General features: G+C 48.1%; 2 protein-coding genes and 2 pseudogenes across 5 annotated transcripts; 3 read left to right on the top strand and 1 right to left on the bottom strand.

The window, feature by feature from the left end:
* The first annotated feature begins 200 nt into the window (after positions 1-200).
* LOC109776846 (LEAF RUST 10 DISEASE-RESISTANCE LOCUS RECEPTOR-LIKE PROTEIN KINASE-like 1.2) lies at positions 201-23,737 on the top strand. Of its 4 annotated transcripts, XM_073509810.1 has the most exons (5): positions 19,008-19,338; positions 19,499-19,903; positions 22,169-22,201; positions 22,324-22,590; positions 22,719-23,737. In XM_073509810.1, exons 1-5 carry the CDS (start codon positions 19,092-19,094, stop codon positions 23,672-23,674), a joined length of 1,908 nt encoding a protein of 635 aa, XP_073365911.1. In that variant the 5' UTR covers positions 19,008-19,091; the 3' UTR covers positions 23,675-23,737. The 4 variants fall into 4 exon arrangements, with proteins under 4 accessions (XP_073365910.1, XP_020191100.1, XP_073365912.1 ...); XM_073509809.1 differs by lacking the exons at positions 19,008-19,338; positions 19,499-19,903 and adding an exon at positions 201-888 and having other exon boundaries at positions 22,154-22,201; XM_020335511.4 differs by lacking the exons at positions 19,008-19,338; positions 19,499-19,903 and adding an exon at positions 201-888.
* On the bottom strand, positions 3,260-3,774 carry LOC141042218 (uncharacterized; annotated as a pseudogene).
* On the top strand, positions 13,741-14,573 carry LOC123497789 (uncharacterized). The gene has a single exon (XM_045234551.1). The coding sequence runs from the start codon at positions 13,828-13,830 to the stop codon at positions 14,557-14,559; it is 732 nt and encodes a 243-aa protein (XP_045090486.1). The 5' UTR covers positions 13,741-13,827; the 3' UTR covers positions 14,560-14,573.
* On the top strand, positions 20,159-21,877 carry LOC141042189 (LEAF RUST 10 DISEASE-RESISTANCE LOCUS RECEPTOR-LIKE PROTEIN KINASE-like 1.2; annotated as a pseudogene).
* Positions 23,738-24,703: the final 966 nt, after the last annotated feature.

A 24,703-nucleotide genomic window follows, 5' to 3' on the forward strand; every position in this document is an offset into this window, starting at 1 on the left:
GTCACATCAGGGGCTCATGGTTGTGGTCAATGGGGTTACAAATTCACACGTCATGGCTTACCCGTCCAAGTGCAAGTGGTCATTCGGGGGATTTGTGGACGATGATAGCTTGCCTCCATTTCCCTGTCAAACATGCCCGCCATAGCACGGCTGTTCGCTCGTGCACATATATCATTCACACTTCACGGCAGTCCCCAGCCCCCAGAGCCCTTTCGAAATCTTATTCTCCGATGCCTCCTCGCCGTCGCTGGTTCTTGGCCTACGTTTGGTGGCTGCCACTGATGATGGCCGCGGCCGAGGACCAGAAGGGCGGTAGCTGCTCGGCCAAGAGGTGCGGCAACCACACCATCTCCCGCCCATTCTGGCTCGTTGACGACAAGACGGGAAGATCATGTGGTCCATTGGATTTTGCGGTCACTTGCCATAGCAACCGCACTCCAGTTCTCTGGAGCTTTGGGGATGACGGTTTTGAAATAACCCGCATCTCCTACGAGGAACGGAGTTTGCGCGTCGTCGATCTATACAAGAGGAATCACTTGCACAACAACACCAACAGCTGCCATGTCCCGAGCTGGAACGCCTCCGACCAACTGGGCCGCCTGTTTAGGGTGGACCCAGTAAACCTGAACCTCGTCCTGTACAATTGCACCAAGGTGGCGGCGGCGGTGGCACGTCGGGAGAGTGCGCTGGTGCAGATAAGATGTGGCAACAAGAGCAACGCATTTGTCCGCGCAGGAGGGCGTTATGATGCCACCGACGACTATGACAGATACCATATGGAGGGCTGCGAAGCCACCGTCGTGCCGGTGCTGGGCGTTCATGGCATGGCGAACGCGAGCGACTACGAGCAGCTCATCAGTGGTGGATTCCTCCTCACATGGCAGACTGGTAAGCTTGCTTCTCAGATTAGCACTTCTTTTCGCTCTGTGAAATCTTATCAGTTTTGCTAAAGTACATCTAGATGTGCCGTAAGTATTGCATATTTAAGTCTTATATCATTAATCTTACGTTGAGATTCGTGTGGATATTTTTTTTCTTTTTTTTTCTTTATACTTGATTCACTCACTTAGATGTGCAATAACTAGAGCACATCTAGATGTGCCCTAAACACACCCAAATCTTATATCATCTACTCCTTCCGTCTCATAATATAAGATCTTATTACACCCAATGTACTCATTATAGGACAGAGGGAGTATTATTTTTTACATTACGGTATGTTAGCCCATTTTGGTTGAATTATGGTGTGTTAGCCCATGATGATAAGTCAATGGTCTTGTCCCCTGGAGATAGCGTAAAGTTATAGAAAAAGTTCAATTACTGAATTTCAGGGTTTTAATACAAATTTTCGCCCCATTCAGTCTCAAATTAAAAATCCATTGAATAAAAAAGATTAATCCATGAAAGACACTAATCATTGTATGTATTTTATGCTCCTAAGTCCTTGAAGAATTTCGTTATTTCTAACTCAACCAAATCGCACATTACAAAAGCTAACACTACAAAATATTGAAATTACCAAGAAGGGCTTTTACCCTGCTTTATGTATAATATAAAGCAACACAATCAAACCGATACATGATGATGAGTAGATCCTCTTACAAAGCAGATCAAGAAAAATACAAGAATAAGGATGCAGGAGCGTCCACACCCTACCATAGAGCAACCTAGACTACCGACAAGGAAGGAGACTCACCGTGAAGAGAAATGGCCAGACCTCGTTTCGCCACTCAAGCCAAGTTGCCGCCAAAGAGGACCCCATGCCCTTCCGCTCCGTAAAGTGGAGCCTGAGCGCCTACCTACGGAAAACGAGTACTGCGAGTAGAACCAACGAGGACCCGTGAAAATGGACTTGTCCCCTGAGAAGAAAGATATTTGCACCCAAATTCTAAAATGCGCAACCTCAATAATGTTGTTACCTGCCAAATCCGAATTTAGTCCAAAGATTAGAATCTAGATTCTGGATAACCGACAAGAGCATGTAGTAGCAGATACAAGAACCAGCATAACGCAGCATGTTTGCTGTCACATCACGGGCACAGAGCCACAGAGGTCGCGTTGATGGCTTACCTGTCAATGGGGTTAGAAATTCTTCAAAAGCAACGCCTTACCTTACCAGTCCAAAGGAGTGGGGACGATGATAGCTTTGCCCCGATTTTTCAAGTCAAATGTTCCGACCATAGTAAGTACTCCGCTCACTCGCCCGTCCACATATATCATTCTTCGAGCTTGGACCACGGTATCCTCTCATAGTCGCCTACGTCTCCCCCACCTCGCCACGGCCAATTCTCTTTGTTCCAATGGCTACTACAAGCTGCTGGTTCTTGGTGTTCGTCTGGATAGTATGGTGGTTGCCGCTGATGCTCGCCGGGCATGAGGAGCAGCAGCAACCGGAAGGCTGCTCGGCCAAGAGTTGCGGCAACCTCACCATCTCCGACCCATTCTGGCTCGCTGAGAGTGAGGCGGGAAGGTCGTGTGGTCCCTTGGATTTTGCGGTCGATTGCTGGGAAGACAGTATTCCAATTCTCAAGAGCTCTGCATTCATTGGCTTCGCCATCAAGGGCATCTCGTACGAGGAACGCAGTTTGCGCGTCGTTGATGCACAGAAAGTGCAAGACTTCAACGTCTCCAACAGCAGCTGCCACTTCCCGGGATGGAACACCTCCGTCAAACTGGCACGGCCGTTCAAGGTCAGCCACGCCAATTGTAGGTTCCGACTAGCCCTAGCTCCAGCCCTCTCCTCCCTCGCACTGATCTCTCTCTCTCCGGCCGTGGCTCGAACCAGCGACGACGAGGTGGAAGGAGGAAGAAGGAGCACACAGTGGACACGGTGAGGTTTTTCCCGTCGCAACAACGCCCGTTCCCGAGCTCGTACTCATCACCTCCGTCAACAACAAACACACGGGCGGGAGGGTTTTATACCCGCGTCCATCGGCGCACCACACCGCGCCCCGACGCACCCCCCTCCGCGCACTCCCCACGTCCCTGCGCTCCCGGCCCGCGCTCCCGCCGCGCACACACGCGATCCGCGCGACCAGGTCCTGCGCCCTGACGTGGTCTACACCCGCGCCCGTTGCGCCAACGATCACACACACATGCCACACCTGCATGGACACGCCCATGCATCTCCTACACGCACGCACACCTACGTCGCGGACCCGACGCGTCCAACGTGCCCGGCGCGCGCCCATACACGCGCCCGGCTCGTTCGACACCTCGCCGCGACTTATTGCCTAACATTCGCGCCCTCAGTCGCGGCTCAGAGCAGACCGGCGTCCTCGCGTCGCCGTCGACCAGCAGCGCATGCTCCGCCGCCGGCGCCTTCTTCCGCTGCGGGCACTCGCGCTTGAAATGCCCGCGTTCACCGCACTTGTAGCAGCGGCCGCGCCGGTTCCCACCGAAACCCGATGCCTCGCTGCGCGCACCGTCGTCGTCGTCCTCTCCGTGCACACCGCCCAGACGCCGCTCGCGCGCCCGCCATTGTGCCACGGTGTACAGCAGCTGCCCTTCCGTGCGCTCGCCGCCCGCCTGCCCGCGCCGACGCAGTCGTTCGTCGAATGCCTTCAGGCGCCCGAGCGCGTCCTAGAAGAGCAGCGTGTTCAGGTCGCAAAACTGCTCCATTCCAGCGACGGCGGCGTATAGACGATCCGGGACCGAGTCCAGGAGCTTCTTCACCATCGCCGAGTCCTCCAGCGTCGACCCCAGCCCGGCGTAGCGCGCCGCCATGCCGCTGATCTTCCCCGCGAACGCGTCCAGCGACTCGTCGCTCGCCATACGCAGGAGCTCGAACTCCCCCCGGAGCGTGCCGAGCCGCGCCGCGCACACGCGGTCCGCACCGACGAAGCGCGCCTTGAGGCTGGCCCATATTTCCGCCGACGACCTTCTTACCAATCTGAATCTCATCTTCTACAACTGCACAAAGCCGCCGGCGCATCAGGACGGGGCGCTGGCGGAGGTGAGACGGGAACACGAGCAACATGTTTGCTCGTGCGGGAGTGCATTTCGATGAGACGGGGAACTACGGCGGCTACGCCTTGGAGGGCTGCGATGCCATCGTCGTGCCGGTGATGAACTCGTCGGGCGAGTCGAACGCGAGCGACTACGAGCGGCTCATCAGCGATGGCTTCCTCTCGACATGAGAGCTCCCTTCTCCACGTAAGTTCACCCGCAAACCAAATCATCTTTTCATCTGGTTCCTTGCTAGCTAGCTAGGACGTACCCGCGGTGCGATTTGTTTGGATGTTCATGCTTCTGCTTGCCCAAGTTGCGGGGCGACTTCAGGTAAACGTGTGCGGTGGATTCCGTTCTCCCTTCCAAGGCACTAGGCAGAGTACTCTCACCGGGAACAAAAGGGGGGCAACATTGTTGTACTTTGTCCATTGACAAACGGCTAGAATCCTTCTAGTCAGCATCTAATTGCCTGTAACCCTTTGAACGTTTAGCATTATTGAGCATGTGTGACATACCAAAAATAAAATTGCCATCATCTTCTTAAATAATACTCCCTCCGTCCGGAAATACTTGTCATCAAAATGAATAAAAGGGAATGTATCTAGATGTATTTTAATTCTAGATATATCCCTTTTTATTCATTTTGATGACAAGTATTTTCGGATGGAGGGAGTACTAAAACTGTCATCCTGTTAATAATAAAAGTGCCATGCCAATAATAATAATAATGATCCCAGATCTCAATAATAAAATTGTCATCATGTTAATCATAAACTGCCATCCTCCTAATAAAAAATGCCATCTTGTTAATAGTAAAATTGTCATGCTATTAATCATAAAACTGTCATCTTCTTGATAATAAAAACGACATGTTAGTAGTTATTAAATTGCTATGCCCTTAGTAATAAAAATGCCATGTTATTGGTTATTAAAATGCCATGCTCTTAGTAATAAAACTTTCATGCTAAAAGTAAAATAAAAATTTAAAAATTACCATGAATAAGTGAATTTTTTTCCCAAAAGCTTGACATGGAGGGCATTACAAAAAACCCACATGGAGGGCATTACAAGAAACTCTAGAAAATGCCATGGTACCTATAATAAAAGTGCACATGGCAAGTTTAGAAAAAATTCCAACTACTTCCTCCGTCCCAAGTGTCAAAAGCGATCGTATATTAGTAGTGTCAAAAACGCTCTTATATTATGGGACGGATGGATAAAAGGTAGGGATTTTTTGTTCTTCAAAAATGGAAAAAAAATCTGGATCTTCAAAAAAAATTTATGAAAAAATGAATTAGAAAAGAATTTAGCTTCAAATACATAAAAAAAGTTTAGTATATGTATGCACAAAACCTGCTTAAGACCAACTGGTATAGCATATGCGCCTCCCATGGCAGGTCTTGAGTTTGAGTTTCGCAAATAACAGACCTTGGGCAAAAATTTATTGCGAGAAAAAAAAAGTGAGTGTTCACTGGGAAACGCCTCACAGGGAACGACTCCAGCAAATCTATGTGGCGTTAGCTTTGTGCCGACCATGCAACGGTCAGGAAGGCGTTTGCCAGGGTTGTTCGAAGTAAAATGGCGAACTATAGTTTGGATAAATAAGGCGGTAGTGCTTTACAAAGAAAAAAGGAAATGTAATAATAAATAAAAACCAAAGAATTGAAAGTCTAATAAAGGAAAAGACCAAACAAAAAATGGACGAAAAGGAAAACACACAAAATAATTAACATAAGATAAAACAACCCATCAATTGAGCTCCCGAGTGTATCCTCTATTCTAGCAAGGCATCCCTTCACTCAATCAGGTAATCAATCAATAGTAACCATGGATAGGCCTGAAGTTTATCGTGTGGCCAATGTTAGCTGCAGTTCCCAATACTAGTCAAAGTGGTTTACCCCGGAAACTTTTACAAGTCAAATTGACACGTGCTGACAGGCTTTGTTTTGGTTGCGTTTTCTCCTGACCACTCCATACACCGTCAAAGTGGTTTACCCCGGAAACTTTTACAAGTCATTGCTTACTAGTTTGTGGTGGATGGGCGCTTGGCCCAAATTTCCAGTCAACAGTACTCGGCCGGCTCGCTTGCCGGCGTCCCCTTATATGTTATGGTTCGTGCTTATTCTCTCTTACGTGGTACTCTACATTCTCATCCCCAAGATCACCGATCCAGCCACATTCTTCTCCATTCACCGCAACATCTCCAAATCTTATTCTCCGATGCCTACTCTTTCCGTTTAAAATTACTTGTCGCAGAAATGAATGTATTTAGACGTATTTTAGTTCTAGATACATCGTTTTTTGAGACAAGTAATTCCGAACGGAGGGAGTAGGAGCTACTGCTGGTTGTTAGCCTTCGCCTCGGTTTGGTGTATGCGAGCGATGCTCGTCGGGGCCGAGGAGCAGCAAGGGGAAGGCTGCTCGAGCTCGGCCAGGAGGTGCGGCAGCTTCACCATCTCCCACCCATTCTGGCTCTCTAACAGTGAGGCGCAAAGATCGTATGGCCCCCAGGACTTCGAGGTCGCTTGCCATAACAAGAATTTTCCAGGTCTACGGAGCTCTATACCCTCGGCCTCGAACCTCGGCTTTGCAATCATCGACATCTCTTACAAGGAAAACAGTTTGCGCGTCGTCGATCAAAGGCAATCTGGAAATACTGCAAGCCTCCAACAGCTGCCATGTAACGATATTGAACACCTCCGTCAAGCTGGCCCAACCGTTTAGGATCAACCCCGTCGGCCTGAGCCTCATCTTGTACAACTGCACGGAGGAGGGCGCAGCCGCCGCGGCGACTGTGGCACGTCGGGACAGAGACTTGGTAAAGACCGGAGTCAGATGCCGGAACGAGAGCAACGTGCTTGTCCACACGGGAGTACCTTACGACACGACCGGGAACTACGGCGGCTACGCTTTGAAGGGCTGTGAAGCTGTCGTCGTGCCGGTGATGGGCTCGTCGGGCGAGGCCAACATGAGCAACTACGAGCAGCTCATCAGCGATGGCTTCCTCTTGACATGGGATCCGCCGGAACCTCTCCCTCTCCCTGCACCTGCACCTCTCCATGCGCCTGCACGTACATGTAAGTTCACCCGTCAAATCATCTATCATTCAGGTTTGTAGTACTAGCTACGATCAGTGCCTATTGCGTAGTCCTACGTATGACGTCCCAGAAACTTCGGTTGTGGCAAGCATGTAAACTAGTGTTCTCAGTAAGGACCAACGTAGCCATGTGCATCATTAGAAGCTCGTTAACAAGTTGAAGTGGGGTGTGGTACTGAACAACAAGTGGCTTCTAGGGCGAAGATCGATTCTGGTCTGAACTCTGATCAGCTGCTCAACTCTGCCTAGTAGGTACTCTGTACTTTTGCCTAGTCTGAACTCTGAATTTCTCTTGTTTTTTCCTCTGTTTTTTTGAGCGGATGAACTCTGAACTTCCCAAGCCTGCATTACGGCCAAATAGGAGGCATGAACTTGTTTACTGATCCACTGACAGCCCAGTTGCAACTTTTCGAAATCCCGCCTTATGGGCCTATATTCAATATCGGGGGGATTCTTTGGACCCAATGAGTGTTCTTTTGATTGTCGTCAGTGCTAACTTTTTGGTTGTCGTTCCCAATCATGAACTCTAGTTATTTAGTGGTTGGTATATAAAAATTCAAGTTAATATGTCAAGAAAGTTATAATCCGCATAAAAATATGGAGTATATCGGAAGTAAACCTATTTTGGTACTACAAAGTTAAATGTGTTAATAGGTTTTTTAAAAGAATGGTCATGACAATAGACAAATGTTCATGTACCTCAAAAGGGATGTTTATGCATTTCATAAAAAAAAATCATGTATTTGAATACACATGGTTATTTCTTTAAAAAGAAGTGTGCATGTACATTAGAAAATAATGATCATTTATTTACCCCAAAAGTAAAGTAAAACGTCAGTAAATTACATAACTAGAGTTCAAAAAATAAGGTGGTAGTGATTTACGGAGAAACATAAAGTTAAAGTAAAAACCACAGAAATCAAATTAAATAAGAAAAAAAATCTAAAGGAAAAGGTCAAACAAAAAATTGATGAAAAGGAAAATAATAATAAAACACAAAAGTGAATTAAATAAGATATAACAACCCAACAATTGAGCACCCGAGTGTATCCTCTATTCTAGCAGGGCATCCCTTAACTCCCATTCGAAGAGAAACTAAGATTTCCATGTATTTTAGGTCTATGGGGCAATAGTGCAACATGGGTTTCCGAGTTGTAGCAAAGGGAATCCACCGTAAGGCGTAGTCCGTGACCTGGGTTTCAAGCCTGGGCCGTGCGTCGCCAAAGGTCTTTATGTTTCAGGGGCTCTTGGAACGTATCCGCTTAAACAATATGTGACATGGAATATTGTTTACTACAACGAAACACATGGATAAGTGATAAAAAAATGTTTAGTTAAAATCATACAAATCTAGGGTTCTTTATTAGGATGGATCAATTGATACAATGCCTGGAGATGGTTTAACCTCTTTTCAAATGGAAAAATAAATAAATAAAGTTGACTCAAGGAGAATTTTGCTTTGGAATTGGATACAAGGTGATTGACATATGTTTTTTTTAAGGAATAAAGTCTTTAGACTCAAACATGCTATGTAGAAAGAATTCTAATGACTAAATCCCTACAAAATATGTTGTAATTCATTTGAATAGAAAACCCATCCAATCTATGGATTTGATCCTCTCCGCTCCTCAAGTGCGCTCCCGGAGCGGAGGGAGCGGCACCGAACTGCACGGTCTCTGCGGAGTCAAAAGAGCAGAGCAAAACGGCACGCGGTTCATTTTTCACGGAGTGGCTAAAACCGAACTCCACGGGCTCCGCGGAGTCAAAAAAGCTGGAGCGGATTAGGTTGAGTGGAGAGATTTCGAACGGGCTCTAAGTTGGTTGAGAAGTTGCTTTTCAAATGCTAATGTTATTACAAGAAAAAAAAAGGTGTAAATCCTAAGTGTAGAAATGAATTCATCAACATACCATTTTCATACCACTAAATATCGTACGCATAGTAATTTTGGTATAATGTGCAACAGAAGGTTAGAGGTTTTAGTCTTTAGAAGAATTCTGGTCTCAGTCATATCACGGGGTCAAAGTGGTCACACGGAAATTTCAGAAGTCACTGCTTACCAGTCCAAGGGTTCAGTTCGGGAACTTCGTGCAGGATTACTTACCCCCTTTTTCTAGTCAAATGTTCCGGCCAGCAGTACTCGCCCCCATATATCATTCGTCCTTCGACCACGCACACCCCAAGTCCCCGTAGCCCATGACCACCGATCCACTCACCCCCTTTGTCCATCTTCCAAAATCTTCTGCTCCGATGTCTGCAAGCTGCCGGTTCTTCCGGGCCTTGTGGCTACAACTGGTGCTCGTCGCCGCGGCGGCTGATGAACAAGGAGAAGGCTGCTCTGGCTCGGCCAAGAGATGCGGCAACGTCACCATCTCCGACCCATTCTGGCTCGCCGACGAGGAGATCGGCAGATCATGTGGTTCCCCGGACTTCGTGGCCGTTTGCGACAGCAACTTCACCGGATTTCCTTCTCCGGTTTTACGGAGCGCTATGCCCTTCAGCGACGGCTTTGCGGTCCTCAGTATCTCTTACGAAGAACGCAGATTGCATGCCATTGATGTGGGCAAGCTGCACGTACTGCAAGCCCCCAACAGCTGCCATGTACCCATCTGGAACAGCTCCGTCAAACTGCGGCCCTCGTTCAGGATCGACCCCGCCAACCTGAACCTCATCTTCTACAACTGCACGGAGGAAGCCGCAGCGGCGGCGGCACGTCGTGATCGAGAGCTGGTGCAGACGACAGTGAGGTGTGGGGACGAGTGGGAAGTGCTTGTTCGCGCGGGAGTACCTTACGACGCGACCGGGAGCTACGGCGGCTATGCTTTGGAGGGCTGCCACGCTGTGGTCACGCCGATGATGGGCTCGTCGACGGGGGCGAACGCGAGCGACTTTGAGCGGCTCATCGACGGTGGCTTCCTCTTGAAATGGCATGAACCTCCTCATCGTGCACGTAAGTTCACCCGACAGATCATCTTCTAATCAAGTTCGTAGCTTAGCTAGGCCATGGAGTGCATGCCCTTGCTTGGATTTCCCCCTTATCGTCCACATGCTAGTAGTCACTAACCGAGGATAATGCTGAAGTTGATCATCACCAATGGTCCGCAGCCGGGCAGCGAGGCACTTCCTGCCCAAGTTGTGGGGTGATAGACGACCATAGCCTATACTAGCCAAACTGATTTAACCCCTTTCCGAGAAGAAATTTAGATTTCCTCCCATATATTTGTTGCGACATTGTGGCATATTAGGGCATCTCTAACGCAAGTCACCAAATGTCCTCCATATGTCCGCCAAGCAAAAAAAAGCTATCCAACACGGCTAATCAATTTTTCCGGACCACATGGATCCCCTTGTTCGCCCCCCAACCTGAAGGAGCTCTAGGGGAGGCCGGACTATCCACAGGCATCGCCAACTTAGTACTGGACCCCATCACAAATCCACTTTTTTTAAGTAACCATTCTACGGGATTTGCTATTTCTAAGCTGGTTGAGAAGTTTTGATTTTCAAATGCTAAAGTTAGAAAAAAGAAATGTAATGCCTAAAAAAAGAAGGTTAGAGGGCTGTCATCTGCCACATGTGAACGTTGCACAATTATCAGAATCTATTCATCATTAAACAAGAGCACAAAGTAGGCTGAACCTGAATGATCAGGCTAAATATTCTGGTTCCAAGTCACATCACTAGTCCACGGGGTCATTGTCATGCATGGCTTACTCCGTCAAAGTCATCACACGCAAATTTCAGAAGCCATGGCTTACTAGTCCATGGCGTCATTATTGTGAAACTTCCTGGACAGTGATCGCTTGGCCCCCATTGCTAGTCAAACGTACCGGCCAACAGTACTATTCTGCTCGTTCGCCGTCCGCATATATATGGTTCAGGCTTCGACCACGGTATTCTCTCTTACGTGTTGTCTCTAGCTTCCTTCCGTAGCCACCACCGAATACCCAGCTACCACCCACCCTTTGTTGCTCACTGCTATCTCTCCAAATCTTCTGCTCCGATGTCTCCCAGCCGCTGCTGGTTCTTGGCCTTCGGCTTCGTCCTGGTGTGGTGGCTGCCACTGATGATGCTCGTGGTGGCCGAGGAGCAGCAGGGCGGAGACTGCTCCGACCAGAAGTGCGGCAACGTCAGGATCTCCGACCCGTTCTGGCTCACGGACAAAGTTACGGGGAAATCATGTGGTCGTCCTCCCTACCAGGACTTCGATGTCGCTTGTATTAACCACACTTCAACTCTACGGAGCTCTATACCCTTCAACATGGGCTTCAAAATCCTCAACATCTCCTACGAGGAACGCAGCCTCTACGCGGTTGATCTGGGCAAGCTGAACGTGCTGCAGGCCCACAACAGCTGCCATGAACCATTCTATAACACCTCAATCAAGCTTAACCGTCCGTTCAAGATCGCCCCCGTCAACCTGAACCTCATCCTGTACAACTGCACGGAGAAGGACGGAGCAGCGGCCGCGGCACGTCAGCACAGTCAGCTGGCGCAGACGAGCGTGAGGTGCGGGAACGCGTGGGAGGTGCTTGCCCGGGCGGGAGTGCCTCACGACGCCACGGGGAACTACAGCAATTACGCTCGGAAGGGCTGCGCCGCCGTCGTGGCGCCGGTGCCGGGCTCGTCGGCGGGGGCGAACGCGAGCGACTACAAGCAGCTCTTCAACGATGGCTTCCTCCTGACATGGGATGTCCCGCTCCCGCCTCATCCCCCTATCTTTCCACGTAAGTTTACTCATCAAATCATCTTTCAATCATCAAGTTCGTGGGTGAGCTAGGACGATCAATGTCTAATTTGCTTGGATTTCCTATATCGAACCAAGCGATAAATCAAAGAAAAAGAAAAAACAAGCAATATTATCATGTTAGTCACCAAACGAAAATGAGTCCGAGAGTTGCTCCTCGCGCATCTCTTTTTCTCGAGAAACATAACGCAGACGCAGACGCATGTCCTGCTTGCCTAGGCGTGGGGCGACTTGCCTATACTAATCAAATTGTGATATGCTTGTTTTTATTAGATACTCCCTCTGTTCCAAATTACTCGTCGCAGAAATGAATATATCTAGAACTAAAATACATCTAGATACATCCATACCTGCGACAAGTAATTCGGAACGGAAGGAGTATATTTTACGGATCACTTATAGTAGTATATCTTGGCGGCATGATGGCATGCAAACCCTGTGCTAGTTACACCTGTCCAGTAAGTGTGTGCGGTCGTCTCCTTCCTCCTTCCCAAGCCGAGAACTCAGCGTTGGGAACAAGTGACTTTTGAGTTTAGTCTGAACTCTGAACTTCTAAAGTCTATGGTCAATTTTTTTTAATAAGTCTATGTCCAAAATTGGCTGCATTCACTTCCTCAGGAGTATAATCCAGTGAGAGCCCAGTCAGAAGTAGACTTTCAGACATATAGAGTGGTGGGCTAATGTTTATTTCTCGAAACTTACGGCCGAATTGCACCGCGTTTTGCCCACAATGGTGGGTGCTATTATTCATCGCTTTATGCAATGGATAATCCGTAACGTGCTCAGCCCATGTGAGGGCCCGTCCCATCAGAAGAAAAACCGGCGAGCTTTCTCCCTCTGTAGAAAACTGATTATTGAGTATCTTTTGGTTTTAAAACTCGAATTGTTTATTTATTATTTCTAAAAACGTTCCCAAAATTTATATTATATTTTAAAATTTTAAAAATACTCACAAAATTTACAAAAAAATCATGGATTTAGAAACTCACATGATTTTTTAAAGTTTATTGAATCGCTGAAATGCTCATGTGTTTTCAAAATCATGGATTTTTAAAAATGTTTATGATATTTCAGACATTCATGAATTTTAGAATGTGCATGTATTAGAAAAAAGAAAAAAAAAGAAAACCAAAGAATGAAAAGCGACAAACACAAATAAAAAAATGGAAGGAAACCAATGTTAATCATAAAACTTGAAAAAACCAGCAAGAACCACAAGCAACTCGTGTAGAAGTTGGGGCTGGCCCATCACGCTCACTCCCACGCGATTTAGCGAACAATCTGTTGCAATGAGTGGTGAATTAGAATTTCTTACAATGGTGGAGTCCCGCCAGTGTAGCCCGCTGTCCGGGTTTTGAACCTTAGCCCTTGCCCGTTGCCTTCCAATGCCTCTGAATAGAAATAATTTTCCATAAACTGGCCAATCTAGACTGCATATCCATCTGAATAAAATTTGTTCCCCAAAAAAATCTGAATAAAACATGTGAACTCCACGTTCTAACTCGAATCATCCCTTCTAAACGCAAATTCTTAAAAATACGCAACCCAGTGACTGATCATGCCTTAGAACCTTCTTTTCCATGGGATATAGTAAGAAGTAACCTGCCAAGTGTGAAGTTGCATCGAGATTAGAATCTACTCCCTCCGTCCATAATATAAGAGTGTTTTTTTTGGTTAAAAACGCTCTTACACGGAGGGAGTAGCCAGATAGAAGACAAGAGCACAAAGATGCCGGAACCAAAACGACCAGGCTAAGCATCTTGGTTTCGGTCACATCACGGGGCCATGATGGCCTTTGTCATGCCTTACCCGGTCAAAGGGGAACCCTGAAATTTTGCAAGTCATGGCTTGCCAGTCAATGGGATCACTCGGGGAATTTGTGGACGGCCAGTTTTCTATTCAAATTTGAACCACTCACTCTGCCGTCCGTCCGTCCCATATATCGTTCGTGCTCAGACCAGCCGTATTCTCTCATATATACCTGTAGCCAATCCCCCTTTGCTGTTTCACTGCAATCTTTTCAAGTCTTCTGCTCGTATGGCTCCGGGATGTTGGTTCTTCGGGGCCCTGTGGCTACCACTTATGCTCACGGTGGCTGCGGCCGAGGAACAAGTGGAAGCCTGCTCGGGCTCGGCCAAGGAGTGCGGCAACCTCACCATCTCCCACCCGTTCTGGCTCAGTGACCGGGAGACTGGAAAATCATGTGGCTTGCCGGACTTCGAGGTCTTTTGCTCTGACAGTAGTACTCCAATCCTATTGAGCTCTGTAGCCGTCAGCTATGGCTTTGAAATCATCCACATCTTTTACGATGAAGAGAGGCTGCACGTAGTTGATGTAGGCAAGCTGAAACTACTGCATGCCCCCAACAGCTGCTCACTACCGGTCTGGAACACCACCGTCAAACTGGGGCTCCAGTTCAGGATCGCCCCCGTCAGCCTGAACCTCGTACTGTACAATTGCACGGAGGAGGCCGGAGCAGCGGCTCTGGCTCGTCGGGACGCAGAGCTGGTTCCGACGACCAGGAGGTGTGGAAACCGGAGCATGGTGTACGCCGGCGCGGGAGGGCGTTACAACGGGACGAGCGGCTACGGCGGCTATGAGGGCTGCAACGCTGCCGTCATGCCTGTGCGGGGCTCGCCGGCAGGCAAGGTGAACGCGAGCGACTACGGGCAGCTCATCAACGATGGGTTCATCTTGACATGGGAGCTCCCCCCTCCACGTAAGTTCACCAGTCAAATCATGTCCTTAATCCACTTCCTTCCTAGCTAGCTAGCTAGCTACCCGCAGTGCCTTTGCTTGGATTTCCCATATCGAACCAAGCAATCAATCAATCATGTTAGTCACCAAACGAGGGAAAGGTTGAGTTGATCGTGGGGCGGCTTGCCTACTAGTCAAATTGTGACATATGCTTCGTTTAAGCTAGATGTATCCGGATCACTTATACTACTTAGTATATCTTGGCAGTATGGTGTGTGCCGTCGTCTCCTTTCTCCTTCTCAGGCCAGAGTATTCGGAGTTGGTAATGAGTGGCTTCTGCATGGTTAGTCTGAACCCTGAACTTTTGAAGTCTATATGGCCAAAATTGGCTTCGTTCATTTGCTCAGGAATATATATAATCCAGTGAGAGCCCATTCAGAAGTAGACTTTCAGACAATTATAGTTGTGGGCTAATGTTTATTTTTCGGGACTTTAGACCGAATTTCACCGGGTTGGCCCACAATGGTGGGTGCTATGGATGGATAGTCTGTATAATGCGCAAGGGCTCGGCCCATGTAGAGCTGCCATGTGAGGGCCCGTCCCTTCAGAAGAAAAACCGGTGCGCTCGTAGCTACTCCCCCCTCTGTAGAAAACCGGTTATTGAGTAACCTTTGGTTTTTAAATCATTTATTATTTCTAAAATATGTTCCCAAAATTTAATATTTTTAAAAATACTCACAAAATTGAAAAAATGTTCATAATTTAGAAGCTCTCATGATTTTGTTAAAACAGTTTATTAAATCATAGGAATGCTTTGAAAATGCAACAAACACAAATAAAAATGAAGAGGAAAGATTTTTTTGGAAGAAAACCAATGATAATCATTAGGAAAAAAATACAATGACTTGAAAATACAATCTGTTCGAAAGTGTGGTAAATACGAATTTTCCGCAATGGCGGTGTCCGGTCTGTGTATCCCGCTATCCGGGTTCCGATTCTTAGCCTTGACCATGGTCAAAGTTCCAATGTGTGTGAATAAATATGTGAACTCGAAGTTTAAAGTATGATAAACATGTACGAAATCTAAACAGTGTATATATCTGAATAAAATTAGTTCCCCCGAAAAATCTGAATAAATAGGTGAACTCAAATTCTCCCTTGCAAAGAAAAACATTTACACAATTTCTAAAAAAATGCAAGGCAGTGACCGATCATGCCATAGAACCTTCTTTTCTGTAGGATACAGTAATTAACCAGTAACCTGCCAAGTGTCAATGTTGTAGCGAAAATAGAGTCTAGCTAGATAGAAGACAAGAGCGCAAAGATGCCGGAAAAGAATTGATTAGGCTAAGCATCTTGGTTTCAGTCACATCATGAGGCCATGAAAGTCATAGTCATGCATGGCTTACCCCGTCAAAGGGGAACCTTGAAATTTTACAAGTCATGGCTTACCAGTCAAAGGGGTCACTCGGGGAATTCGTGGACGGTGATCGTTTTGCCCCAGTTTTCCAGTCAAATTTGAACCACTCACTGCTGTCCGCCCCCATATATCGTGCGAGCTTAGACCACCGTATTCTCTCGTATATACCTGTAGTCTATGCCCACCTTTCCAGCCACGGACCCCCTTTGCTGTTCACTGCAATATTTCCAAATCTTCCACTCATATGGCTCCGAGCTGCTGGTTCTTCTGGGCGCTGTGGCTATCACTGCTGCTCGTTGCCGCGGCAGCCGATGAACAGGTGCAAGCAGGCTGCTGGGACCTGTGTTTTGATTTTCGGTTTGAGCTTTTTTTCGCCCTTGGCCGAGATGGCCGAATTTCGGCCATTTTCAAAAATTTCGGCTGAAATTTGACCAAATTTTGACTGCAATTTGACTTAAATTTGACCAAATTTAAGAAATTTTGGCCTAAATATACTTTTCGCCCCAGGCCGAGATGGCCGAAATCCACTTTTTTCGGCCGAAAATCAAAACACAGGCTGGGACTCGCCCAGTTGGTGCGGCGGCATCAACATCTCCCGCCCATTCTGGCTGAGGGATAACGAGGCGGAACGAGCATGTGGCTTATCGGATTTCGAGGTCAACTGCTACAACAAGAGTGTTCCTGTTCTACGCAGCTCTATGCCCGTCGGCTTTGGCTTTGCAATCGTTGGTGATATCAACTACGAGCAACGCAGCTTGCGAGTCGTTGATGTAGGCAAGCTGATGCTACTATGGAAAGGCTTCAATAGCTGCCGAATACCGACCTGGAACACCTACGCCAAACTGGGCGTCCAGTTTAGGATCGATCCTGTCAACCTGAACCTTGTCTTGTACAACTGCACGGAGGAGGCCGGAGCAGAGGCACGTCCGCGGGGAGAGCTGGTTCAGACGAGGATGAGGTGCGGTAACCGGAGCCAGGTGTATGCCCGCGCGGGTGGGCTTATTTACAACGGGACGAGCGGCTACGACCGCTACGAGGGCTGCATGCCTGTGCGGGGCTCGCCGTCGGGCAAGGCGAACGCCAGCGACTACGAGCGGCTGATCAAAGATGGCTTCCTCTTGACATGGGATCGTCGTCCCCTTCAGCCCCCTCTGCCTACACGTAAGTTCACCCACCAAAATTATCTCTTAATCCAATTCGTAGTACTGCTACCATAGGAGGCCGCACTTTTCTTTGCTTTGATTTTCCTTATCCGATCAAGCAATCAATCGTTCCACTCAGTTATCGAGGATAAGGCCGTAGACCCGCAGTCGTGCCTAGCTATGGCGGATCAACGTTGGCCGCAGCCCGGCCAGCGCGGCACCTCCACCTTCCTGCTGCGCCCACTTGACCATAGCCTGCAGTACCAGATAACTTGACACGTGCTCACATATGGACTCCGCTCGCATATCCTCGTTTTAGCTAGATTTTCTCCGGTTCACTGGATCTATCTTTGGTTCGTTGGTATCATGCAATTGGCCTTGCGCTGGTTGGTGTGATCTTTTCCATCTTCCATAGGTCCCCTAAGAAAATTTACCTTTGGTTTTTCTCCTTATCTATGGCTCTTCATCGGCTAGATGCATACATTTGCATGGTTGTGTTGAGTTACGGCGGTACTGGTTAGCGAGTGGATTATGGTGCTGACCTAACCCTTTGTACCGTCGTCTGTCTCCCTTCCCTCTTGGCTTCCAACCAAGGCAGAGTACTCTCGCCTCTGTTTTACGTACTACTCCCTCCGTAAACAAATATAAGAGCGTTCACTACCTGAACGTTAACTTTTGGTTGGGTGGCAGTGCCTGTCTATCTTTCTACCCCGTTTGGACCCGGTAACTGAATGTTAACTTTTGGTTGTTTACCTAAATGTGACGCGTGGTTTTCGCCAAGGAAAACTCGGGCTATAGCTTTTTACCTGTGCTACACTAGTGGCAGAGCCCGGGTGCTTATTTTGTTCGTCAACACAAGTGGTTTGATGTGGCCTGAAAACTAAACTACTCCAAGTGGGTACGTGTTTGGACTAGTAGATGTTCGTCAACACAAGTGGGAAGGAAGGTACTCCCTCCGTCTCATAATATAAAAACATTTTTTACACTACCCAAAACTGCATGGTTGCTACTGATTGAATATATAGTGACAACCAACCTGGTGAGTACTTACCAGGTTGTAACGAACTAACGACCACGCGCTTGGTACCCTATACTGTATGGACAAACGTCTGAACATAGCATCAGTTTTATTGCCATTTGGTGTCAATAAAGGAGTATATTATTACATTTAAGGTTAATAAAACACACTAGGTAGTTTTGTGATAGCCTAATAGAGTCATAGGTGGCTAATTTTTTTAAATAATACATTTTTTATTAATTTTCATAAATATTACGCTGGGTAAAAAAATTTCAAAAATAATACACCGTCAGGGCCTAGTCGGCCCACAGCAGGCCGATTGGACTCCAGTCGGCCTACAGCTGGCCGACTGGCCCCTGTCGGCCCACTGTGGGCTGATTGGGTGGGCCGACTGGAGCTAATTGGCTCGCTGTGGGCTAATTGTTTTTGCAAAAAATAGGCATAAAAAATATATGTTTAAAAAAATGTTAATCATGTAATTAAAAAATGTTAAACGTGTATTAAAAAAATGTTCCTGATGTATACAAAAAATGTACAATATATGCAAAAAAGTTGACTAAAAATATGTTTTAAAAAGTCTTAATCATGTATTTAAAAATTGTTAAATGTGTGTATAAAAAATGTTCCTTATCTATACAAAAAATATAGAATGTGTATGAAAAAAAGTTGACACCAAAAAAATATGTTTGACTCAGTCGCCGCCGTCCTCGTCGTCTCGGCGATCATCCCGGCGCGGACGCTCGCGAGCCGGAGCGTGACCGTCTCGCATGTGTTGGGCAAATAAGCCACGGCCATGTACTGGGCATAGTCCGACTTGTGTCTAGGGTTAGTCTGACTAGTGTCTAGGCTTAGTCCGGCTAGTGTATGAATGCGTGCGTGTGCGGTTAGTGTGCTGGACGCGAGTCCGTGGCCGCGCGCAGTCCGTGGCAAGTGTGCGTGCGTGCGTGAGTCTGTTGACTAGAATAGCGGGAGGTTGCGTAGTGACGGGTTGCAGCCGGCCGCGTAGGACGCATTCGTGCGCGTCATGGGCCGAGCTTGCGGATCGTGGCCGTTGGAGAGTGGAGCGCGGCGTCGTATGCGCGCGTACGCGTATAAGACTCCCTCCTGTGTACTGGTTCAGTTGTGGGTGCAGTTCGTGCTGCAGGAGAAAGATTTGCCGTTCGTGTGGCGGGCGTTCGAGCGCCGAGAAAACCACCACCGTGTCCACTGCAGCTTCTTCTTCCTCCTTTCTTCTTCAGTCTCTGTGAGAGAGAGAAGTACAGAGAGCTCCGGCGAGCGAGGGAGAAGGCCGCGGCAACAACATCGCACCCGTTCGGGGTCGTCCATGGCTCCGAGGAGAACCGGTGCGCGCAGCTCGGGTTCCAGGTCCACCGCACCGCCGGCGTCCCCTGCCTCGGGTACTACGAGGACGAGCCCGGGTTCGGGCTCCAGATCCTGGATATCTTCTACAGCAACGGCTCCCTGCTCGTCTCCGACGTCCACAAGCTCGGCGACTTCTCCAACAATTCCAGCTGCCATGTCCCCACGGCCAACACCGCCACCAAAGTTGCGCATCCGTTCTCCATCAGCCCTCTCAACAAGAACCTCATCTTCTACAACTGCATGAGGCCGGGGACGACGCGCCGAGCGGACCTGGTGGAGACGGCGTGCCGGAACAACACGCTTGTCCGCGCGGGAGGGTGGTACAACGAGACGGGCGGGATCAACGGCAGCTACGCTTTGGAGGGCTGCACCGCCACCGCCGTGCCGGTGCTCGGGGCGTCCGGCGAGGTGAATGCCAGCGACTACGAGGAGCTCATCAGGGATGGCTTCCTCCTGACATGCAGCTGCCGCCTGGTAAGCTCGCTCGCCCGCCAAACTAATCACTGTCTATCCTATCGAGTTCACAATCTGGCCTCAGCTTTCTTATCTATGGGCCATGGCCATGCGGAATTAATGGCGGGTTGGCAAGCCATCGCCGTCGCCGTCCCCAGCCGCGGCATTGCCCGCTGGGAAACGGCATCCCAGAATTCAAGGCGACATGCCAAAAGAAATAAAAACGGACATGGGAACCAAAATAGCGCGTTGACTCAGACCGGTCAAGCCGCCATGGCCACCGTCCTTCATCTTCAAAGTCGCACATCTATCCCGCCTACCGCTCTGTCCCGTTGCTCTCGTTAACTCAGTCCTCCTCGCCCGCTGCGGTCAGCCAGCCGCTCCGCTTTCCATACCCAGATATTCCAATCCATGCCGCCGCTCCAGCCCCTCCTCCTCCTGCTGTTCTCCGGCTGCCGGCGCGGCCTGCTCGCCCAAGACATGCGGCGAGCTGAACATCACCTACCCGTTCTGGCTGGAGGAGGGCGCCGGCCGGCCGCCGTGCGGGTCCCCGTCCTTCCAGCTCAAGTGCAACGGCAGCCACGCGTTCCTCAGCCGCTCCATGCTCGGGAAATACCAGGTCGCCCGGGTCTTCGCCGAGAACTCCTCCCGCGTCGCCGTTAACCACAACCTCCTCGTCCCGCCCCGCGCCGGCTGCCCGCCGTGGTGGTTCAACATCTCGCTGGGTCTCGGGCTGGGGCCCTACACCATCAGCAAGAAGAACAGGGAGGTTCTCGTCCTCTACAACTTCACCAAGCAGCAGAAGGTGGCGTCGCCGCACGCGTTGCCCCGACGGGTCCTTCTACCGCCTTGGCGGGGAGGGGAGTACGGCAGCCACCGCGGGCTGGCTGATCTGCCCCCCGCCTGCAACCTCTCCGTCGTGCCGGTTCTCGGTTTTCCGGACGGCGACAACGGCTATCTCCAGAGCATGAGGCAAGGGTTCCTGCTCGAGTGGACGGTGCCCCAAGTGCGAGGCAAGCGGCGGGCAGTGCAGGTACGCCAGCGACGGCACCGGGTTTTCCTGCAACTGCTCCGGCGTCGCCCACCCCGAGAAGTGCGGTGAGTTGACGAAAATTAACTGACAGCGCCACCATGATTTTGCCTAGTCAATCACTAGTTCTTTGATCAAGATAATCCCCTTAAAATTTCAAGTTCCAATGACCGATTCAGTGACTCCAAAACGTAGGTAGCTAATGCTGGTATTCAGAAAGTGATTGATTCGAGTGAATTCACAAGTGCCAACGTAGTAGGTAGCAATTTTGATACTGCATCTGACATAGAATCGCTGTCAACAACAGATTTACTGTGTTTTACGTCGCTGTTGCTAGGAGGAATTAGAACGCTGATTGGGCACGGATATTCAGCTCTTGGGTGCTTGCTTGGTTTCTTGGAGCTCCTGCAGATTATTGTTTTGGTTTTGGTAGTTAGTGAAGTCAGTCCACTTATTGAGCCTATCGATTCCTAGTCAAAATACATTTGTTGAATTAGTCAGCATTGCTATTCAACAAAGATGCCGAACCAAGTGAACTACTCCCGGAAGGAATCGCCGATCAATGCGCTTAGTACTTTTCTAGCTATGCCCTGGTCCGTGTTTCGAAATTCAAACATGTGGAAGTCAATATATTGCAAATGTTTGTTGTTGAATTAGTTATAGGGGTGTAGAGATGAATTGAACACTGTAGTTAGTTTCAGTGGGTACTTAGAGGTGCTGATGCACTTGGTAATTGGGTGTTGCACTGCTTAAGCAGTGCTGAAGAGTGACGTTATCCTACCGGTATCTCCGGTTGAATTTCGACTTTTTTCGCGGGAAAAAGGGACAAAAGAGATCAAATAGCGTCGGCAAAACTATCTTATCAACTCAGTTGGTTTTCATGAAAACTATGATGTAGTAACAGTTACATTGCTGTTAGATTTTGACTTGCTTTTCAGAAAACTACAAATGTATGGATCCGCTAATTCCTGCGTCCCTTTTTATGATCTAAATGTGGAGATTTGAGTAAGATTATGACTATTATGAAATGTACTTTAGGATATATTGCCACCATCAATTCTGAAATTTAGCTTTTGCTGGATTTTCCTCATTAACCAGTCACAAAAGGGTGCTGGACTATACTGTAGAAGCTGACAGAGTTATCATGACAGCATATACCAATTCAGAACAAATATATTCTTCTCATTTGTCTAGCGACTACCATACTTTTATTATTTCATAAATGGTAAATATATTTACAGTGTCTTCTTATGCAGGGAACAATAAAGCAGCAAGATTGAAGACTATAGGTGAGTTGCCTGACCCATTATTCCATCGGTTCTTATTTCCTCTGCTCTTGTTATGATGCAGAATTAGTCATTTCTTTTGGTTGCTTCATATTGCTAATGTGCTACATTGTTGTGGTGGACAGCTCGAGCATTAGGCGGTGTCGGTGCTGTATTATTCTTGGTCGTGGCATGTCTCGTCTATTTTGTTTGGTACAAACACAAGAAGAGGAAACAAGCTATAGCTTCAAATGAGTTCATGCGAAGTGGATCTTCAATGACGTCATACAGTAAAGACCTCGAGTTGGATGGTTCTCCTCATATATTCACTTTCGAGGAACTTGAAGTAGCTACTGATGGATTTAGTGCTTCAAGGGAGCTTGGTGATGGTGGTTTTGGAACTGTCTACAAAGGTAAAACACATGTTTGACGAACCTGTTTGCTTGTGAATCTTAACACGTCAAATTGCATTAAATTACAACTTTGAACATTTGAACTGTATGCTTTGATAAATTACAACTTTGAACATTTTTTCATTCAGGAAAACTCAAGGATGGGAGAGTAGTTGCAGTGAAACGCCTTTACAAGAACAACTACAGACGGGTTGAGCAATTTCTGAATGAGGTTGACATCCTGTCCCGCCTGCTCCACCAGAACCTTGTCATCCTATATGGTTGCACGTCGCGCATGAGCCGTGACCTTCTCCTGGTGTACGAGTTCATCGCGAACGGGACGGTCGCAGACCATCTTCACGGATCTCGCTCAGCGGAACGAGGCCTCACATGGCCTCTAAGGCTAAACATTGCTATAGAAACGGCTGAAGCACTGGCCTACCTCCATGCCGTCGAGATCATACACCGGGATGTGAAGACAACAAACATATTACTTGACAACAGCTTCCATGTTAAAGTTGCAGACTTTGGGTTGTCGCGGCTGTTCCCTCTTGAGGTCACCCATGTCTCGACCGTTCCACAGGGCACACCGGGCTACGTCGACCCGGTGTACCACCAGTGCTACAAGCTGACCGACAAGAGCGATGTCTACAGCTTTGGCGTCGTGTTGGTGGAGCTGATATCATCGAAACCTGCTGTGGACATGAGCAGGAGCCACAGTGAGATCAACCTGGCCAACATGGCCCTCAACAGGATTCAGAACCATGAAGTTGTTCAGCTGGTTGATCCGGAGCTCGGCTACGACACCGACCCCGAAACAAAGAGGACGATCGATCGCGTCGCCGAGGTGGCCTTCCAATGCCTGCAGATGGATAGGGATCTGAGGCCGTCGATCAAGGAGGTGGTGGAGATCCTGACTTGCGTCAGAAACAGAGACTGTCACGTTAAGAGCATGAAGAAGCAGGCGTCTCAGAAAGAGGATGCGGACTTTCTCACGGATGGCCTGCAGTTTTCGCCTGATACGGTCATCCATAGATTCCATAGCCAGTCAACTAATCACTCCGGGGCGTCAGATGCTAGCGGATTATCTAACATGAAATGCTGAAAACAATGCCGGCGAGGCCCGTTTTGGCACTCTTTGACAATGACAAAACAAAATTTTGCTTTGGTACACCCCCTAAATTCTTATATAGATTTTGATGCAAATTAATGGTTGAGATTAGAAGGTACCCTTTCAATCAAAAATATTAGATTGTTCTGATCTCTTATTTGCTGCATTGGAGAAGTAGGGATTATAAGATAATCCCGAATATACGAGAATACGCAAGACAGAACCTAAAAATGAAGTCTCCCAATGGCAAAAAATCATGGTTCAAGCCAAGGGCCCCGTTCTGCCCTACAAGGCCCCAAAGGAAGGAAATATTCTCATGGGTCGTAAGCAATTTGTTCTTCCCTATAGAGCTAATATGAATCTTGTTATGTTGCGATTTTTTTAAAAGGCACTTTTACTAACTCAAAATTTAGCATAAAAAATGCAAAGCATGATAAGCGACGTCCGGCCTCTATCTAACAAACTACCACGCAGTGGCGGAGCTATATGGGCAGCCAGACACAAGAATTACACGCAAGGCTTAGTTTGTTTTGCCAGTTTTCGAGAGCAACAAGTTAACGAGCGCTCCGCGCGCGACACTTTCGTGAGGGAAAACCATTCAATTCGGTAGGTTCCCTGTTTTCCCTTTCCGATTTCTGGTTACATGCATTTTGCAATTTAACCCTCCAAGTACTTCACTATTTTGTTTTTCCATTTCCGCGCGATAACAGAAAAAATACCAGGCAACTGCGTCGTTGCCTACCGCTTGCGTACCGGTTGCATTCGTTGGTTCCCTGTTTCCTTTTTGTTTCCCTTTTTCCCATTATATTTTCGGAAAATGGAGATTTATGAGGTAATTACAGGTGGGGGCTTCCATCACTATCAAATGTCACCTTTCAAGTAAGCAACCATAAACTTTATCAAAAAGACACTCGTGCGGGAATCATGTTGAGGCACGATCGTGAAGAGTCTAGAGGCATGAGTGTCGAGGGTCAAGACACACCGATGTGAATGAAGCCTCTGTTACAGGCACGGACGTGCGTT

Source organism: Aegilops tauschii, chromosome 3 (genome assembly GCF_002575655.3).
Source record: "Aegilops tauschii subsp. strangulata cultivar AL8/78 chromosome 3, Aet v6.0, whole genome shotgun sequence".
In the NCBI taxonomy this organism is placed as follows: Eukaryota; Viridiplantae; Streptophyta; class Magnoliopsida; order Poales; family Poaceae; genus Aegilops; species Aegilops tauschii.

Excerpts from the sequence above, each read along its gene's own strand:
- LOC123497789 (XM_045234551.1), top strand. The coding sequence starts at position 13,828 with ATGGCTCCGGGATGTTGGTTCTTCGGGGCCCTGTGGCTACCACTTATG.
- LOC109776846 (XM_073509811.1), top strand. The coding sequence starts at position 11,047 with ATGTCTCCCAGCCGCTGCTGGTTCTTGGCCTTCGGCTTCGTCCTGGTG. Across the intron at positions 22,202-22,323 it reads AGCAAGATTGAAGACTATAG|CTCGAGCATTAGGCGGTGTC; the intron begins GTGAGTTGCCTG and ends TGTGGTGGACAG. Across the intron at positions 22,591-22,718 it reads TTTTGGAACTGTCTACAAAG|GAAAACTCAAGGATGGGAGA; the intron begins GTAAAACACATG and ends TTTTTCATTCAG.